This window comes from Gasterosteus aculeatus, chromosome 6 (assembly GCF_964276395.1).
Source record: "Gasterosteus aculeatus chromosome 6, fGasAcu3.hap1.1, whole genome shotgun sequence".
NCBI lineage: Eukaryota > Metazoa > Chordata > Actinopteri > Perciformes > Gasterosteidae > Gasterosteus > Gasterosteus aculeatus.
The window spans coordinates 650,768-666,542 of record NC_135693.1 but is presented as its reverse complement, the minus strand read 5'-3'; the positions used below and the strand labels follow the sequence as shown (position 1 = coordinate 666,542).

Genomic DNA, 15,775 nt, shown 5'->3' with positions numbered 1-15,775 from the left:
CCGCCCCGAAGCCAAACGTTTGACTGCAGTATCTTGCGCTTTATAATCCGGTGCGCCCGATATATGAGAAATGTTCTAAAATAGGTCATTCATTGAAGGTGCGCCTTATAATCCGGTGAGCCGTATAGTGCGGAAAATACGGTATATATTCTAAAATCTATCCTATCCCTGCATCTATGCCAACTGCCCGTGTGCCTGCAAGACTTGGAATGCACTTGTTAAGATGTCATCAGCCCTCCAGACATACTGAACTGACCACACTTACATTCATCATAAGGGTTGTTCAATGAGTGACTTGAAGCCTGAAAACTGCAGTTAGAAAAGGGAAATGTTGTGTGTAGATCAAACAAGACAAGGTTGACTCTCAGTTCAAAAACAAAGTCAGGTATTCTGGAAAAGGTAGCAGAAGACGGTCCAAAAGTCCAAAGCTCCAGAAGATTCATTGCCAGAAAAAAAAGTTAAGCCACCTGGAAGAGGAGAGGCCAACCACATACCTGAAAATACCAACTGGAGAGACCCCAGACAAATTAGAAAAGGAGACTGTCACGTTTAAGTGAAGTAAAGAAGCAAAATGATTGTGCAGTGATAAAGGACAAAATGGCCTTTTGACTGCGAAGACAAGAAATCGTGGGAAAGGAATTAGGAGGAGTTGAAAGAGAAATGGCCTGCATTGTTCACAACGGATGAGGCTAGTAACCTTTGTAATCAATATATAGATAGATACTTTATTGATCCCTCAAGAGGGAAATTTTGGATGGCAATGGCAATTCGTCCGTGATCGCTTATAGAATTAATTATATTATCCCCAATCATTGGTCCAAAGTATCATTTTTTTCAGTGTACCTAAGTCATGTATGTTTCTTTACCTCGGTAATATTACAGGAGATGATGTGTTAAGAAGGTATCTGTTGAAAATCCTGCAGCCAGCTAAAAGGCCATTACAAAGAGATGGCAAAGGACGGAACCACCAACAATAGAGGCGTGGATGAAGATTGTGACTGAACTAAACCATATGGAACTGTTAACCCACAGAATCCGAACCAAAGAGGAACAATGTCGTGACAAATGGAAGTTCAACGACAGTATAGGTGAAGAGCACATGAATGTTGCCTCAGGATTTATTTCGTTATTGAAAGTACAGAGCCATCCAGACCCTTTTCACCCCTTTTTCCCATTTTTCTTTGTGCTTATGGGTATGTATATGTGTTTATATATGAGTGTGTGACTCCTGTCTGTGTTGAAAATGCAAAAATAAAGTGATAAAAAAAGCACATAGATACAATAACAAAGGAGTGGATTCAACATAAAGAAACTTTATTAGCTTATACATACATCTGTGGTTATAATCATTTGTTACATAATACCCAAGAAGTCAAAAATGATAGTTTATAAAACTAAGCAGATATACTAGTCTTGACTTTGAAAATCATTAATGTCTTTGATATAATATAATATAGATCTTGTCTGGTCACCAAATCTAAAAAAGGGGGGTAAAGAGGTTATACAGTACGGATTCAGGATAAATATGTGTGGATGTCTGTAGGCCAATGTGTATATTTGTGTGAGCCATTACAGAGCCACATCTTCCACACAGCCACGTATCAAGTTTCAGTTGGACAACACGACCTGAACATTTCATCTGGCGGTGAAAATACTCGCTTGTAAAGAGAAAATAAGAGCACCTCACGTATTTTTGGCAGAGACAGACTTCCTCCTAATCCTGGTATAACCGAGCGGCCGGTCACGACACTTGACCGGCCTGGTGGATCTAAAAGAAATCATTCCAAACCCTTTTTTTCACACAAACCGGAGTTCTGTTCTTCTATGTCATTACATGTTTCCTTCTTGGCCGTGGATTTGGTGCCTCTGTACTTTGACTTCACTGTCAAAAAAGATTTGGAGGGTTTGACTATTTGGGAGCAATTGTTCTTTAAATCCAAGAATTGTACTTTTTAGGAAGCTAAGAGCCCCAGATCTATGAGCTATGACCAACGCGGCGTGTCAGAGTCTGCTCATTCGTTTAAAAGGATGTACACCCCAAATAAAGGTCTGTGGCTCTCCTCTGTTATAATTCATTTCCTGACCTATTTGATTTCATCTCAACCTGCATGTCTCCTTGACATGCTGTGAGGGATTGCCCAAGGCGTGTTGTCTATATCGAAATACCCAATAGTGTGGAAAATAATAAGCTCTCACACACACACACACACACACACACACAGCATGATGTATATGGCTGAATGCTGACAAAACGTTTAGAATACTCTTAACACTGCCGGTATAGGAACAGATCTCGACACAAAAGCTGAATGAGGAGCAGTAAATTAGCAAACCTTTTCTACTCCCCTAAACAGACATATTTCAATTTCCCTCCCCCCCTACCACACACACACACACAGCTATACTCTGGTTGAGTCTTAGTTACAACACCCTTTGTAAATGCCACAGAACTACATGTTTGACAACAAGATTTGAAACAGAAGCTTTGCATACTTCCAAATATGGCAACTGTTCTTTTAGCTTATTAGCATCAAACAGAGGTCAATGCTAGCCGGACTGGTAACTGCTGTGCTGTATCTCCAAATGAATAATAGTGTTTGTCAGAGGTTTAAAGTTGAATTCATATTGACTACATTCTGGCTTTTAGTCTTGTAGTTTAACATAATCTGTGACAACAACATTGTACTAAAGCTAAGGACTACATCAAACCATTTGTTCATTTTGCCCATTATTTACTTTGGCAGAGGCAAATATAAAAGGTAGAGGCAAATAAATTCCATGTAAGCAAAAACAATAAATAAGAGCTTTGAAAAAAACGTCAGTTTAAAAGTAGCACCCCCAAGACTTTTAAGTCTTCAGTCGTTTGGCCAGGCAGTTGTGGGTCAGTGCAGTTTTTTCCTCAGCTGTATTGAGTGAACAAAGGAGGCACAGCGGACACTCGCCGACTAGATACGGCGTGTGGAGCGGACCAACGCGGACTCCTTAGTTATTGTCCTTGGGGACTTTAACAAAGGAAATCTCACCCATGAACTTCCTAAGTACGGACAGTTTATTAAATGCCCCACCAGAGAGGAGAACACCCTGGAAACTAAAGCTCTGCAAACCTGTGGTGAGGGAATTCATGTAGGAGGAGTGAGGCGCTGGAGGATCTTCGGGCGTGCTTTGACTGCACAGACTGGGATGTTTTCAGCTACTGACAGTCTGGATGAGTTCACAGAGGCTGTAACTCCCTACATCGGCTTCTGTGAGGACAGCTGTGTACCATCATGCACCAGGGTGAGTTACAACAACGACAAACCCTGGTTCACAGCGGAACTCAGAACACTACGCCTGCAGAAGGATCAGGCATTTAGGAGTGGGGACAAAGACTCTGAGAAACTTCAACAGAAAGACCCTCTCTATTCTGGAGAGAGACGTTGACAGGCTCTTTAAAAGACAAAACCCTCGGTCCGGACTCTGTCTCCCCCCAAAACCTGAAGCATTGTGCTGATCAGCTGTGTCCGGTGTTCAGACAGCTTCAACACCTCCCTGGAGACACTACCAGCCTGCTTCAAAGCCTCCACCATCATCCCTGTCCCCAAGAAGCCCAGGATTACAGGACTCAATGACAACAGGCCCGTCGCCCTGACCTCTGTAGTCATGAAGGCTGTTGAACGACTAGTCCTGATCCACCTGAAGACCCTCACTGACCTCCTCCTGGACGCCCTGCAGTTTGCCTACAGAACCAACAGGTCTGTAGACGATGCTGTCAACATGGCCCTCCACTACATCCTCCAGCATCTGGACTCCCCAGAAACCTACGCCAGGATCCTGTTTGTGGACTTCAGCTCTGCCTTCAACACCATCATCCCGTCTCTGCTGCAGGACAAACTCTCTCAGCTACACGTGCCCGACTCCACCTGCAAGTGGATCACAGACTTCCTGTCTGACAGAAAGCAGCACGTGAAGCTGGGGAAACATGTCTCAGCCTCTCGGACCATCAGCACCGGTTCCCCCCAAGGCTGCGTTCTTTCCCCTCTGCTCTTCTCCTTGTACATCAACAGCTGCACCTCCAGTCACCAGTCCGTCAAGCTCCTGAAGTTTGCGGATGACACCACCCTTATTGGACTAATCTCTGGTGGGGACGAGTCCGCCTACAGGTGGGAGTCTGACCATCTGGTGTCGTGGTGCAGCCAGAACAACCTGGAGCTCAACGCTCTGAAGACAGTGGAGATGGTTGTGGATTTCATGAGGAACAGAGCCCCACCCTCCCCCATCACCCTGTGTGACTCCCCCGTCACTATTGTGGATTCCTTCCGTTTCCTGGGCTCCATCATCACCCAGGACCTCAAGTGGGAGCTGAACATCAGCTCCATCACCAAGAAGGCTCAGCAGAGGTTGTTCTTCCTGAGGCAGCTGAAGAAACTCAACCTGCCAAAGACGATGATGGTCCACTTCTACACGGCCATCATGGAGTCCATCCTCTGCTCCTCCATCACCGTCTGGTACACTGCAGCCACAGCCAAGGACAAGGGCAGGCTGCAGCGTGTCATCCGCTCGCACACTTCACATAACCATACTCTACACACTGTGTTGTGAGTGTATCACTTTCATTTTTAACTTATTTTTAATTTAAATTCCTTCTTATCCATCATTTTTAAATTGTCTGTTCTATACCCCACAGCCTTATATTTTATTCCGTAGAGTTAAATTGTGAATTGAACATGCCATTTTCTTGTCTCACGTCTTGTTGTCATTGTCTGATGTTATGCACCTACCGCCATGTCAAATTTCTTTTATGTCTGACACATATTTTGGCAATAAATGTTCTTCAATCCTGATTGTCCGACATCTTGTGTCTCTCCCCCTGTCGGGACAGTCGTAATAATGTTGCTTTCAAGTCTCAGCAATGATGAGTACAATGCCTCTTCAAATGAAGCTACAAAACAACCAGAATTGTAATAGAATCTGTTCTTTTAAATTAGTTCTCTTGTGCGCTTAAATTTCATGGTCTGCAATGACTTGTAAAAGTAGTTCCAGTCATCATCACATGTTGAGTTTCAAACCAATCAATGGTGTTGTGACTGTGATGAGTAGGGGGCTGTATCGTCCGGTATCACTCCTTCATGTACAGGTTCTGCTCCAGACGGGCCCCTGGCTTTCCAAAGAGGTAGAACTAGTGTTTTTGCCAGGCAAAAAATCTTTGCTAATTCATAAAATGTTTGTCTTTTCATATTTGGCAACACAGGGAAAAAGCCCTCTGTCTTTTCTGGAAAAGCAGCAGCATTTGCAGTCTTGGCAAGCAGGGATTGTTCAAGTGTTGCCTTGTTTTACTAATCCTCGCTTCCTTTTCTGCTTGGTTTCTTGAATTTCTATTTCATTCTCCACCCTGTTCATGCCTCCCTCTTCTATCCAGCTTGCCTCTTCTTCAATCTCTGAGGGGTGGGGGAGGGCAGCATCTGGTCACTAGGCATGTTGGGGTTAGGAGGCATCAAAGCTGGAAGACAAGAAGGGAAACAATTACTGTGTGGGGATGCATATACATGTGTTTTTGTATATAAATGTTCCCATGAATCAACGCTGATCTCAGCAGAACAACAAGACAAGTCTTCAGGTAAAGATGGGAGGTTGATTTATTCACCCATAAATAACGTCATCATTGAATATTAACCTGCCGCAATCACTTACCCTGCAGCCGGTGCCCCCTGAGAGTCACACAAACAAGCAAAATGACCTTCACTAGAAATGGCTCCAGGATTCAGAGCCGTAGCTACTGAATGAGCTGATTGAGAACATGAGTTTGAGGGCACTTGTTTACGTCCAATTGTAGAATAAAACGTCCTCCTCGGGTGATATTGAGTTGCCCTTTGATGTCTATATTGTAGATTAATACTGAGGACATCCAAACTAAGAAGGAGCCCATATTTAAGTATGTGGTAAATGAAAAAAAAAGAAACTAGAATCTGATTTTAAAATCAAATCAAATCAAAGTGTTTTGGAGGTCAGGTCACGTGACGCAGCACTCCACTACTGAGCCTTGAGGTGTGTTTGGGCTCACTTTCCTGTTGAAATACAAATGCTGGTCCCACTAACAGCAAATCATATGGAATGGTTGCCATGCCAGTTAAGAATGCCTTGAATTTTATATAAATCTTTTTTACTGATTTTTACAACATATTCCATACAGAAAAGGAGAACGTGGCTACCTCAATAGGGTGAAGATTAACAGGATATTACGCTCAGTTGTTAATCACATATTACCCTAACAAACACACACATCGCTCTCAGGAGATATGACTTGAAAGAAACGGCAAACGGTACACTATAAATTAAATTTAAATATATATACACATGTACACATACATCCCCCCCAAAAAAGGGGGGATGTATGTGTATATAGGAGGCATCAAATTTTGTTTTAAATGCTTCTGCTTCTTACAGAGCGACGCAGACGCAAGAGGCCCTTGCATGTGCCTTGCGTGTCTTTTCACACCTCCCCGCGTGCATTGACCAATTCTTCTAGGCTTGCGTCGAAAGAGACGCAAGCCTCCCGCAGCGCAAAAGTGTCACATTTCCGTTTTCACAGCACAATACGGCCGTTATTAAAACAAAGAATGTTTACGAGAGAACGGATCAGATTTAAGAACTTTTGTCTGAAGAAATGCATAAATATGAGCACTTCTACAAGCCGTCATTGGCGGACTATAAGGACGCTGGATGGCCTCTGATTCATGGAGGAAGATCTCCACAAACGAGGGGAACAAAGTCGTGGAAGAAAATACGGGACAAATGTGTCTGTGATGAAAAGCAGCAGTGTGGATGCACGGGGCAATAAAGTCTATGATCAATAAATAAAGCAACCAACGACTTCCACACACAAAGACGTGACTCTCCAGGTCGTCTTCAACCAAACACGTGACTCCACCTGTTGTTCTGGAGGTGAATCGCTCTGCAACACACGCACGACTTTACAACCAGGAAGTGAAACCAGTGCGTCGACGCGCCAGCCTTTAGTGAAAATCCGATCTTTTCCAGTTTTACATTATTTAGGTTCTCAAACAACCAACTGTTAAAATTTGACCCTAGAACTTCTTTAATTTTGGGCATGAACCAGAACATATGGGTATGGTTGGCTGGTGACAGTTTGCCACTGTTGCAGCAGTCATTCGTATTCCAGTACATTTTGGCCAGACAGGGGTTGTATAGTGTAGTAGCTCATGTGTCGCACAAATAGAAAAGGAGTGGCATAGTGACCGAGTGTGAGCCCAACGGTTGTCAGATATTGGATTACCAATTTCTCTTTCCTAGGTCTATCTCAAATGAGCGGTCTCATCCGGGTTCAGGGAGTTAATGAAACCATAGATAATTCAGATGTGCGCTTTTGCAAGGGACCTAGATCAAGCAAGGAGTCAATCATCGATTCAGGGGGATGCTTAGGGATGTGAGGGTATTCTGTTTGAAGTGTTTAATCTGTGGAAAATGGAAGATTTAGGCAAGTCAAACCTAGATGACAGTCCGGCAAAATCAAATTGGACTTGCGACTGATTTACTGGCGGTTGCCGCTGCCTGCCACAGAGTTGCCACTCATATAGTCTCCATTGTCATAAAAGTCCCTGATTTTACACAAGCCTTTCTCGCGCCAGGCGTAAAGGACACTGATGGTGAGAATAAGTGGTTTCTTAAGACCGAGTGTCAGAGATCAGAGATGGTAGAACTTTCTGAAGACGTATAGATAAAACCTTGGCTAAAATGTTCTGGTCAACGTTCAAAAGGGATATTGTCCTGTAATTGTTACATATTAGGGGGGTCCTTGTCCTTCTTTAATAGGAGACAAATGGTGGCTTCAGATAGCATTGGGGCTAACCTTCCTTTTGTAAATGATTCATTATATACTTGTGTGAGCAGAGGAGAGACTAGTTCGGAGTGGGTTTCGTAAAATTCTACTATGAACCCATCTGGGCCTGGTGACTTGCCATTTTGTAGTAGTTTAATAGCCTCCTGCACTTTCATCGTCGAGATCGGAACTCCAAGATTGTCAGGTACGTCTTCACTGATTTTAGGGAATGGGATTAAGTCCAAAGGGTTGTGCCCCCTCCACACCTCAGGTGGGCAGTCTGATGAGTAGAGATCATTCACAAGCTTAGGGTCAGTCACCACATTTCCAGAGGACGATCTGATCCTATAGGGATCGCCCTCGAAAGCGCCATAGCCCTGGTCTGGTGAGCCAGCAGTTTGCCCGCCTTATTCCCCATTTCAAAATAACGTTGTTTTGAGTGTAGCAATTCCTTATCCATCTTAGCTGTTGACAGGAGGTCATACTCTGCCTCGAGCTTGATGTGTTGATTGTAAAGTGCAGAGGTGCAGAGTGCTAGCATATTCTGTATCAACCTCCTTAAGTTGGTCTGATAGCTCTACCAACTTGGCCGATTGTTTAAGAGATTGATCCCATAGGTATGCCTTACATACCTCCCAAAGAACTCTTCTAGCATTGTTGGGGGTGTCATTGATCCGTAAAAATGGAAATTCCTTTTGAGAAAAGTCTTTTAAATTGCTAGTCAGATAGCATTGTGGGAGACAGCCTCCACTGTCTCGGCAAAAAGCTGTGATTAAGGAAACACATGTCAATTGAAGTAGGGGCATGATCTGCGATCACTGGACTCTGGTAAGTACTGGAATTGGTCCAGTGTAAAAGTCTATTGTCAATGAGGAAAAAGTCAATTCTCGAAGGTGGGAGATGCAGATGGGTTAGCATGTTGCCATGGGTCACTGAGGCCAAGTTGTCCTGTGCATGTCTTTAGTGCTGTTGCAGAATTTGAGAGGGTGTGTAGTCTGGAGGAGGATCTGTCAAGAAGATGATGGCTGTCTACGTCGGGGAGAGATGGGTGATGAATCTAACATCGTCCCAGACAGGGGCATAAATACTTGCTAATATGACACGGGTATTGAATAATCTGCCTGAGGCTGCTACAAAGCTGCCATTTGGGTCTTTGACTACTTTTGAAAGTTCAAATGCTACATCTTTACTAATAATAATAGCTGCCCCTCTTGAAATTTTTGAATAAAATATGACATCCATCCACGGACTTTTGATGCGCGAGACATCAGAGGACTTAAAATGAGGTTCTTGAAGAAAAATAATGTCCCCTTTAAGATGTTGAATGTGTACCCGGCCTCTTTTGACAGTTCCATTGATTCTCTTAACATTCCATGAGACAAAACGACAGCCCCCGTTTGTAGATGTCATGGCGCTACACAGGGGCATGGCAGTTGAGCGACAGACCCCGGGGAGGGGGAGGTTGAAGAAAGGGGGGAAAAAAAAACCCACCTATAAAACGAGTGAACAATAAGAATGCCCTGATGCTGTCAGGTTTCCGGTTTTTCTTACTACTACCGGCCCAATAAACTTTCTATCCTTACGCCTGTTCGGCATCAAACACATGACAGCCAAAGTAAGCAACTCGTTCAGCAGCTATGAATATATCTCACAGGCAGGTGGAGCCAAAAATAGGAGCCAATAGTGCGTGAATGCGACTCACCTTTCCCAAAGCTTTACGCTACTACAGGAGTTGGTGCAGCAACCAGCCGATATCAGAGCTGCAAGAGATTAAAAAACAAATGATTAATGATTAGATCAATTTCAGCACTTATTCTGTAACATGTGTGTGAGTGGTTTAGTGAGACCTTTTCATCATTTATGCCTGTCAGTTCGTCGATATGCTCGTCTCTGACCAAATTCCCAGGTTTACTAGTGTTGCTCTCCTGGGGAGAAGCATGCCTCTTAATAAATCATGAGGGCAGAGGGATTGAGGTGTGTTCATTAATGTCTTTAATGAAAGGCTACTTATTCTGCCGCTATGCAACAATATAGAACACTGTTTGGATCAGCCTAGATCTTCCCAAAGCAGAAGAGAGAGAGTGCACACTGGACGGCTCTAGGCTGTAGCTAGTCGTTTCTTCTGGGTGGATTGGTCAGTTGAAACGTAACTTGTGAGAAGTAAAAGTGTGGGCACCCCTGGTCTAGCGCATTTCAGGTGTGTGCCAGATGCAGCCCAGTGTTATATAAGCCCATGAGCCGTTCCTCTTTTAGAAATCATATAATTATGGATAGTGTGACTGTGGAATGACTGTCGCCACCCAGCAGGTAGGTTTTCGGGTTGGATACCAGGTCAGGGAAGTGGCCATTCGGCCAGGTGTCTGCTCAGACACCTGCTCAAACCATTTGCTCAAGTGGGTTTGTCTCAGGTCCTCCGATAGGCTGCCATCACTTTAACATTTATTTAAGAATCTAAGGTATTCAGAAGTTGTTTAGGCTTTCAAGGAGAGCGCACATCGCACTGTAGTTATAGTTAGCTAGAAAAAAAAGTGCAGATTTATTTTTCCTCGCTGACCTTTTGATTGGCTGAAAGTTGAAGGTAGGTTGAATTTAAGGCAACCTGGATTTATTCGGGTCCATCCTTCGTTTCCATCATGGATGGCAAGCCGCCGGCAGCATTTCCTGCTACCCGTCATCCTCTCCTGTCTTTCTATTTTCTGATAGTTTCCATAGATATGGCAGCAATGTCGGAATCTTTTCTTTTCTGCTGCAAAATGTCTTTTTTGAAATGCTCATGCATTCCGAAAGAGATAATCATGGACAACGATTCTGAAAATGAACCGTCAAAGAGAAAATCCTACGTCTACTATGTTGAAGGACAAATGGATGCGTGTTGTCCTCCCTTTCTATTTCACAGACACTGCCAGTTGAAGTGAGGAAGACGGCGAATATTGTCACTTGTCTACCGCACACATTGAAAAAGAAGCTGTGAACTAAACTGCTGTGAATTTGCTCAGTTTCACTCTGGAGACAAAGATGTCGTCCCGGAAGAAACATGTCTCGTTATCTGAGGTTATGTGTTCTTACACTTCACGTAAATATGTTCGCTCGCTGTCAAAGGAGATGAAGATGTTAGTACTGCTTCTCAACAGGGGTATTTATCTTTATAGTGACATACCCGGGACAAGGGTAAATATAAAATACATTACAAGAATATTAGTACCCAATTTACAGTGTGGTTTTTGTTCATATGCAATAAATTTGCAAAAGATTCATGTTTTTTAAAGATGTCTTTTATGAACAAAATAATGCATTGTTTCTGCAAAATGTGCAGTCAGTTGTTTCAAATAGATTAGATAGGATGGCTGGCAGTAATTCTTAACACACACATATATATATTATATACATACAGGGGTGCACATAACTGGTACGCATGCGCGACGAAAATCAACAATGCGTAATGCCACTTGTGTTACTTCGCGCCTTTGCGTACTTGACCGATCATATTATCAAATCTTACACATGTTGCTTGTCAACTACTGTCAGAGTCCAAAAAGCAACAGACCTTAAGCAGACGGGGCTGCTGCCAACGTCGATATGTACAACGGCGTTGTACCAAAACTCCGGCAACTTGCTGCAGTTCTGTGCACAGCACACACACACACACACACACTGGAGAATTGTGCAAAATCAGCTGATCGCAACGTTCCTTACTGTGCAACGTGATCTCCAAAACCTGTTCGTAAAAATGTATACGAAAATCTTGAACATACAAATTTTGTAGTGATACATACGAACTGCGGGGGTTAACCACGCCCCTTGAGTGAACAACATGGCGGACCATGTCGGATTCTTGAGTGAACGTCTCTCCGCCTCTCCCCCTCTTTGGAGGGGGTTAGGGTTAGTATTCTATTCTTACAAGTTAACATTGATTTCTCGTTAAAAATGCAATCATAACACGTTTATTTTACATCGTTAGACTTCACAAAGTGTGTTTACGGGGTGCAGGTCCCCGTTCACTTTGAACAGGGGACGCCTTTTCGTATGTATCGCTACGAAATTTGTATGTTCAAGATTTTCGTATACATTTTTACGAACAGGTTTTGGAGATCAGGCTGCACTGTGAGACATTTAATTGCTCTGTGGTCAAGCATCTGGTCAAGCGATGACCACCGGAAAGCATGATGAGGACGGGTCGTACTCCAGCCCCGCAGTCCAGAGTTTGCCAGAGCGTCAGTCCTCAGACGTGGAACTTATGCTACGGCTAAAAAGCATGACGCTCAGCAATTGCTCTCTCCACAACTTTTAAGATATTTGCTTGCCTGTCTGGGTTCCACAACCTGCTCTCATTCTGCTGACCGCACCTCCAGCCTGACTACCAACATTCCCGGCTCCCCTGGTTCTTTACTGTAAACCACTTCTGGGCTCCATTTCAAGAGGCGGCTTTAGTGGAAACTCAGTTTGTTCACCCTGAGATGAGGGAAACTCTTGTTTCACAAAGGGAGGTAACTAAAGCTCAGGCTCAGTCACCATGGTAACTAAAGCTCAGGCTCAGTCACCATGGTAACTAAAGCTCAGGCTCAGTCACCATGGTAACTAAAGCTCAGGCTCAGTCACCATGGTAACTGAGCCTGTGAACATCACCTGGTTTTCTTTCTCCTTCCACAGGCTCCTCCCTCTGCCAGCAGCGCAGCCAATCACACAGCGCGCTTTCATTTCCTCATTCATTCATTCACTTAGTATCAGGCGGATTGTAGCGCAGTTTACACATATGAACAAAATAAGATGTTACGTTAAAGACTAAAGTTTTTTCTGGAACATGTTGCGTCCTTTTCTGGACGATCCTGGTTGAAAATGAAATGTAAGTCGCTTTGGATAAAGGCGTCAGCTAAATGACATGTAATGAACGGTATCGTTTTTCTTCACAGTCCATCAAATATGTCCATGACCTCACCCGTCCTCATGTAAGTAACGTCCCCCATCGTGGACGTGCTCTCACATACAAGCAGATTCTTTGTGCAGAATTACTTTTTTTGCAAACGGCATTTTCCTACAACATTAGATTATTAGTAAAGCTGCTGTATGCAGAGCCGTGAGAAACGTCTTTGTTCCCTGGACACAAACCAGTGAAGCCATTAAAGAGGAGTTCCACAGGACGCACCTGAATAGAAAATACCATTGCACCAGTTTTTACCAGCGATAATGTTCTTGTGATTTAAATATGAACATTGGTGTGTATTTCAAGCCTGTGTGTACTGTAAAAACAATTTTCTAACAAACAGTGTAAAAAATGTAATTTTCTCACTGAGAATTAGTAAAACGTATGGATTATGATTAGTGTGTACATTAAATATTAACTTATACCGTTTCTCTGTCTTTTGCTGCAGTAGCCGTGTTGCTTTTCTTTCTAATTACAGGTTCATACTTGCATTAATATTTGCAGCTCAATAGGGGTGAATATACGGTTTGTGGTGGTTGTCATGGTAAATCGTAGTATCATGGCTCCATTCATGCTGCCTTCATACTGTGGTGGTGCACGCGCTCAACCTACTCGAGTTGATTGAACCAACTCTAAACAGCTGTTCTGAAACCTAAAACTTTCCGTTCTATTGGCTCTCAGGCAACCTCACCAAACCCAGCATGTGCACAAACACACAGCGCTGCAGCGCGGTAACCGGTTTCCATCGGTTACAAAACTACACGTTGTACAACCGCACAAAGTGAGCATGTGGCAGACCAGCTGTGGAGAGGAAGAGAAGCAGCCGCTGACTGCGGCCATTCATCAACCCTCAAACACTCCTGTGTGTGTGTTGGATATTCTAATTACACACTGAAGTTATTTTGGTTCAACCTGTATTCCTCTCTCTCACTGTTTCATACATTAGCACAGCTCTTGTGCTGATATGAAGCCTCTCACCCCTCTGGTTGTGTCTCAGTGGTCTGGGCTGTCTGACACATGCACACATGCCTCTGGGATGATTTACAGCCGCATGCTCTGCTCCACTTCAATGCACCTCGCTGTGTGTGTGTCAGAGAGGTGATGGACAGGAGGAAGAAAGGCAAGGATGGAGTAAGATTGTGTGTCGGAGGGCCAAAGCGAGAGATGGCTTGTGTGTTTGTTTTCCAGCATTTTGTTCGGATATAAAAAGATAAATCTTTGTCGGGGAAAGAAGGAATATAGATAAAAGAATCTGAGTATCTCTTTGAAAGAGGGGACCGGCCCCGCTTTCCACTATCAAAGGGCACACACACACACATCGTGTGGTTGAGGGACAGAGCGGAGGCTTTTCTGAATATTAAACAAAGTCTAATTCTCATGGTGTGCAATCATAACCGCCCACGCCGTGCAAACGAAGCCACACAGAAGATCCTGCATCTATTTGAATACATAAAGCAGCCTCAGAGCTGACACCTGGACGCTTTATTTCCATGTTTCCAACAAAGAAGGGCTTTAAATAACAGTCTGTGTGTGTGGTCAGTCTACGACAATATAACCTCAGTGAATATGCAGAATGTTCTTGTGTTGAAATAATAGCGGGTAAAAGAAGGACTTCAAAGCTGACTGGGGATGAACACCCAGAGGAGCAGCTGTTGGCCTAGTTAGCAGGCCTGTCCTCAAAGCAGGACCTCTGATCACATACACACACAGCGTTGCATGACACAAGCTCATGGACACTTTGCACGCAGACACACACACACAGCCTGTGTTTTCCCAACTTAGACCTTTGCTGACCCAACAAGCCATCTGACGTTGTGTGTCTGTCACGGTGTGGTTTTATTTCCTGTCTTATTTTGTAGTTTTCTGCCTCTTGTGTCCCTGGGTAACTTCACTTCCTGCCTTGTCCTGTCATCCCCTGTGATTGTCTGATTGTTTCCACCTGTGTCCAATCACCTGCACCTTCCCAGTGTATTTAAGCCGTGTGTGTCTCCTGTCACTTGTCGCATCATTGTCGGATGTCCTGGATGAGTCTAGTTCCTGCCTGCCTTTTGCCCTGGTTCCTGTGTGCGTTTTTTGACCCTTAGCCTTTTGTTTTCTGCCTTTTTGACTATTAAAGTCTGCGTTTGAGTCCTGCCTTCTCCGCATCCCTGACAGTGTCATTATGCCTGTGTTTGTGTTCGTTCATCCTGGCCTGTGTCTGATTAGACACAAGGCCTCTTTAGTCAATACTGAACGACTTTCCTGCCAAATATTCCAAGCCTCCGACACCTTCCGGACCCACTATCTCATTAGAGAGAGGCCCCACACTGTGTATGTGTCATATACAGGAAAGCATTTTTATTGGATATCATCATGCATCTATCATGAAATGTGGGGCTGTCAAAGAAAGCATGGCTGCTTGGAAATCAGTTTGAGCCATGGGACATGGCAAACATTATATGCAAAATACAAAAGTGAATCAATCCAGAAGAGTGATATCTGTGAGCCCAACCAGGTGGCAACCTCCTATTTCCTAGTGAAGCCAATGCAGACGTGTCCTTAAACATGTCCATCTCTACTGACCACAAGTTTGGTTGTATAGAAGTTGATGACTGTACTTCTCTGTAATTCCCTCAGTAAGCATTGTAAACATGAGTGCATGGTTTCAGTCTCTAGTTCCAAGTCTTCCTCAATACAGCATGATGTTCATCTGATAAACTATGGTCCATTTGTAATGAAATAGACTGTTGGTGCTCCTACCAGGGCCGTATACAGCAACTTTACGCCAACACCAAGAGAGACGAGGTGTAATCCAAGCGGGTTGAATTATCTCAAACATCCCTTTGCTATGCTATTTTAAAAAACGGCCAAATGTATATAGCTGCATTGGCTCAGTACCTGGTTTAATGTGTACGGCCTAGGGAGTCAGGCTGTGTTGATTTCAACTCTTCCAAACCATACTGGTTTTGTGGATTCATCTTAACCCAAGGAGATCTAAGGCTACAGTTGTACAAGATTCCTCCGTTAGAATACTGTCCATTTGTTTCATCCAAGGTCAGCCACGT

The 15,775-nt window shown here is 43.8% G+C and overlaps 1 protein-coding gene across 2 annotated transcripts in view; it reads right to left on the bottom strand.

The window, feature by feature from the left end:
- Positions 1-4,458: 4,458 nt before the first annotated feature.
- LOC120820902 (uncharacterized) overlaps positions 4,459-15,775 on the bottom strand; it is a 49,710-nt gene continuing 38,393 nt past the window's right edge. Inside the window, exons 3-4 of one of the 2 annotated variants that reach the window (XM_040179136.2) lie at positions 9,516-9,573; positions 4,459-5,476 (exon numbers count right to left, since the gene is read on the bottom strand). In XM_040179136.2, the coding sequence (XP_040035070.2) occupies positions 5,461-5,476; positions 9,516-9,573 (74 nt within the window). In that variant the 3' untranslated portion in view covers positions 4,459-5,460. The remainder of the gene's footprint in view (positions 5,477-9,515; positions 9,574-15,775) is intronic. The other variant, XR_013467927.1, reaches the window with a different exon arrangement.